The sequence below is a fragment of the Aegilops tauschii genome, chromosome 6, assembly GCF_002575655.3.
Source record: "Aegilops tauschii subsp. strangulata cultivar AL8/78 chromosome 6, Aet v6.0, whole genome shotgun sequence".
NCBI lineage: Eukaryota > Viridiplantae > Streptophyta > Magnoliopsida > Poales > Poaceae > Aegilops > Aegilops tauschii.
In genome coordinates, this window is record NC_053040.3 from 45,111,259 (window position 1) to 45,115,830 (window position 4,572).

The following is a 4,572-nucleotide window of genomic DNA, read 5'->3' on the forward strand; positions in this document are numbered from 1 at the left end:
CAAAACTTTGGACAAGATGGGAGGAAGGAAGGCTTGAACTTCCTTGAACTGGATTTTGATTTCTATGTAGGTGATTTCCTACTACATGCGGAGCGTTGAACTCGGGTTTGTTTTCCAAACAAAAGATCTGAGCTCTAAACATTCATGTGTCCTTGTAGGAGAACCCTGACACCATCGAGGACCATGATTTCTGTGGCAAAGAGCTCGACCGTCCTCTCTACTGTGTTCTTCACGATACCAACCCTCTCAGGTGTGTGGCTTTTGAAGGAAGTGACACGGGGAGGAGGTTCTTCGGCTGTGCTGTGAAAGTTAGTCACTTTCAAAAATCTGAGTTACTTTCTTTTTGAATCAAACTGTTTGGATATAGGACTTGTAGTCTACCAAAGAAGACTGATTTCTTCTTGTGTTTTCCGGTTGATTGTAGGAAACATTGTGTAGTCCTTTTACTTTACATAAAAGGGTAAAGGTCACTACTTATTTTACATCATTGAACATAAAAGAAGTGATCTAGACACTCTCATGTTTGTTTACAAATGGGACTTCTGTTTAATAGTCAGTATATTATTCAAAAAAAAAACTCTCTAAATAAGTTGTCTGCAGAGGTAGCTCAAGATTAATTCAAGCTGGCTTAAAAGAAACTAAGTACAATTATGAAATAACTCCGCGGACAGGGTGGGCGAAGCACCATAATTAGTGTTGTGGGTACCTAACCATTGAAGTGCCACATTGCACAAACATGGTTCATAGTTAGTTGAATGAGGTTATAAACCAAGTATATGTGAACTTTATTATATTCCAGAGCTTCTACAACATTGTATTAATAGTCTCTATTTATTTTGTTCCTTTTTTGTTCGCAGAGAGGCGTGAACTGTGGAGTTGTCGAATGGGTTGACCGCCCATGGCCTATCATTATGCAGAGGTGCCTACTCAAGCTTTGGGGGATGTTAGATGAGAGCAATGATGATAGGCAAGCAAAGGATGAAGAGATAAGCAAGCCTAAAATGGATAATGAACAAGTGAACCTTAAGCTCGAGAATCTTGTTGCAGCTGTGGAAAGAACTAATGTAACTACCATGAAGATTGACAGGCAGAAGAAGCAGATGGGTATCGTTGATAAAGACGTCAAGCTCATTCAGAGGTCTCTCACAAGTGCCATTCATAATGTTAAGGACGACAAGGGTGCATAAGCTAAAGGAGAATAGAAAGAAGATGCAAAGCGTCATCTGTGATCTTTTGGGGCAAGGGTTTGCGAACACTGATGACCTCCTGATGATTAAGGCTATCCTCGAAGAATGATCATTAACAGTTGCCTTCTTTTGAAACATTGCAAGGGATACTCGTCTAGTATAAGTTTATGCTTGGACATGGTTACTTGACTAAAGGCATGTATCTCATTTTTTGTAATCTTTCAGAGGGTGTGTGACGGTCTACACACATCAAATATTGATCTCCTGAATATTTTTGTATTTCAAAGAGGGCGCATCTGGCAATCTTTCGTCTTGGATCGTTCCACGAGACATGGGTTACTGTAATCTAGCAAGGCACAGATGTCGCTTTGGCAGGCATGGGGAACCATGCCTCTGGTGACGTGGCACTGACTTGTCAAAGGCACAGTCCTATGTCAGGCAGGAGCGCCGCACTAGCACTGACACACATAAAATCTACAATCTATAGAGTCGCGCTTACTCCTGAAGTCGACGCACGCCAGTGCCGACTCGACTGTTTGTACTCAGACATAAAATTGTTCACGGACATGCGTTTACATGAAAGGCACATACAGTTTGAGGTCGCTGGGAGCATGGTTTGAGATTAAGCAGAGCCACGACCATGTGCACGTACAGTCTGCCACGAAAGGAGGCAGTGCCGTCTGGTCACTGCAGACGCACTGGTTTACATGCACTAGATGCACGTTCCTTGCAGAACAGGCAAGGCAGTGCCTCTTCTCTTCCAAATGTTTTTGTTCCCTGGTCGATGACCGCACACGAATGTTTTTGTAGCATCACGATAGTGACATAAAACTATCAAATTTTCAGAACAGCGGGTGCATAGCACAAAAGCATTGTTATAACAAGCTTACAAAACGGTGCAAAAGGCTTCAGCCATGTTTAGACATAACACAGAATCAGATTGGCGCAACAACATCTAACTGTACTAGCTTGAGGAACTAACTACAGCCCTGTGTCCAGCAGGCACAAGTGAACGGATCTGACAAATCCAGGCATTCAACACGCCCGTGTTTCAAATCCAAGCACAGATGATTGCAGCATGCTGATAACTTGAGATGGGCGCGTTTGGAAACTTTATTCTCCCACAGGAACAACTTCTGTTGCTGTTCGTAAAATTCTTGCGTGAAGTCTGAGGGAAAGCGAAACTTAATCCTCATGGTCTCTAGCTCCGTTGCATTCAGAATAAAGAACCTCACAAACTCAGTGTTCTTCCTGCTTTTTTCATAATCTTCCAGTATTACTGTCTTTAAATGAATGATGTGTTCTTTGAGAAACGCACGGTGCTTGCGACGCCAAAAATTTCTTGCACCATCAGGAACGTTTCCTCCCTGAAAACACATAAAGGTTGAAAGATACTCAAGATCTATGGAAGGACAAAATGAACGATAAATTCCATGACCCTCGTCCCAATCAGTTCGTCAAACATTTCCCTAGATACGGATGTATGTATAATAATAAAAAAACATGCCTAGACATAGGGTGTATCCATTGCAAACAAAATGTGAGATAAGCTTTTTGAGATGCAAGGAGTGCTCCACTATGCACGGTATGACCTTTTCATTGGGCGTGAAAATCAGCACCTGAACAAACAAGTTCTCCAGATTTGGAAGGCACTTAAGCAAGTGAATGACCAGGTCCACTTGATAAGTCATGGCGAAAAACAAGGTTTTGACAGATTGCCGCCTTGTAGATAGGCTGGCCGTCGCCAAACCCTTCACATAACATAGAAAATAAAACATAAAATTATTAGAACAAAAGGTTGGATGACATGAAACTACTTTCTCAAGGAAATGCAGCTGGAATTATTGTGAAATGTCAGTACCATAAGACCTATGGAGTCAAGCGAGATCCTAAATTTGCCCAATGTCTCCAGTTTGGGTGCAGAGACGATGAATATCTCCATGTTATTGCTCTGGAGATTGTGGATCAACCTTTTAAGTGAGGGGGCATCCTCGATGATGAATTTTCCTTTCTCACCACGGATGCCGATGCTTACAAGGTTAGGGGAATTTATTGTGATCCCATGCCTTTCTCTATTGCAAACAAGCAGCACGCACTCGAGTGCAGGGCAACTAGAGTTGATCATGCTTTGCAACGAGAAGTCTGATATATCAACCTCAACAAGTGAAAGTCTCTTGACCAGTGGTAGTTCAAGCACCTGGAGATTCTTCAATCTGGGGGGCTCAAGCCAGGCGTGGACAGTAGAGGGTCTGCATTGGAGGTAGCACGCCGGTATACAAAGGCGGAGAACTGCGCCCACATGGCTTGAGAGGATGGACTCTGGAAGGCAAGAACCATCACCAAGAACTGTTTTTCCCTGATGCCAAGTTCCGATGTATCGTATACGAGCAAGCTCCTCGCTGTAGGCAGAGACCCTACTGATGATCTCGACATGAACTGTTTCTAGGGCGTTAAAAAGACGAGTGACACAGATCTCACCGCAGTTAAGATTCAGAGGAGCGGTCGGCCAAACAGGACGCCAATGACGTGTGAGAATCCGAGTGCGGATGCCCTCCCTAGTGGAGAGACGGGAGATGACCTCACCGAGGATGGCGTCCGGGAGGTCGCTGATGCGGTCCTCGCCGCGTCCAGCCACTACCGCCAAGCCACCAGAGGACGGCGTCGCCGCTGGCGCGAGCTTCGCCCTCTTGGTGCATGGCGCACCGGATTGGATCTCCATCTCCGTCTCCGTTGCTGGGATCGCGCTGCCTGCGAGCGCCGCTATATGTGGCGTGGATCTGAAAAGACCAAGGAAAAGGGTGTGTCTAGGGTTTTGACACGCCGTTCGTTCGCCTTAAATAGCCGGAGCCTGGCCTCGGGCGACGAGACAGAGCAGCATCGCCGGAGGGGACGCCCGTCGGACCCTTGGGTTTCCGGAGCGGCGCCACGTGGCGTTCACACCCGAATACGAGGAGACACCCGTCGAAACATAACTGGGGATGGGAGGGAAGGGGAGAAGAGTGGATGGATCCGTTCAAAATGATTCCGTTGACTCTATCACCAGGAGAGGCACGGTATGGCGGCCCAGACAGGCATGCTTGCGTTTTACGTGGGGTCACGTCCGTGCGTTTATAGCGGAAACCCGCGGCAGCCGCCTCATCCTTGATTCAGTGTTTCGGGTCACAGGCACGGGCATGAAGCGCTCAAAGGCATGGTCGGTGGTATTACATAGAGTCACGCTAGCCTGTGACTCTATAATACGAAGATGCACGGGCGTTTAGCCCACGGAGATGAACCTTTGTATTACGCACAACCACGGACGTTTACTCCGCGAGGCACAGATTAGCCTATAAGAGAGACACTGTTTTTTAAAAGCTTATTTCCTTGTATTTAAGAGCAGGGACGT

General features: G+C 46.0%; 1 protein-coding gene across 1 annotated transcript; it reads right to left on the bottom strand.

Annotated features, from left to right (window-relative positions):
- Nucleotides 1-2,164: 2,164 nt before the first annotated feature.
- LOC109763418 (F-box/FBD/LRR-repeat protein At1g13570-like) lies at nt 2,165-3,906 on the bottom strand. The gene is made up of 3 exons (XM_020322263.1): nt 3,049-3,906; nt 2,780-2,938; nt 2,165-2,554 (listed from the first exon to the last, which is right to left on the bottom strand). The coding sequence occupies exons 1-3, from the start codon at nt 3,904-3,906 to the stop codon at nt 2,165-2,167; spliced, it is 1,407 nt and encodes a 468-aa protein (XP_020177852.1).
- Between the last annotated feature and the right edge of the window lie 666 nt (nt 3,907-4,572).

Excerpts from the sequence above, each read along its gene's own strand:
- LOC109763418 (XM_020322263.1), bottom strand. The coding sequence starts at position 3,906 with ATGGAGATCCAATCCGGTGCGCCATGCACCAAGAGGGCGAAGCTCGCG. Across the intron at positions 2,939-3,048 it reads TTGACTCCATAGGTCTTATG|GGTTTGGCGACGGCCAGCCT; the intron begins GTACTGACATTT and ends TGTTATGTGAAG. Across the intron at positions 2,555-2,779 it reads TTTTCACGCCCAATGAAAAG|GGAGGAAACGTTCCTGATGG; the intron begins GTCATACCGTGC and ends ATGTGTTTTCAG.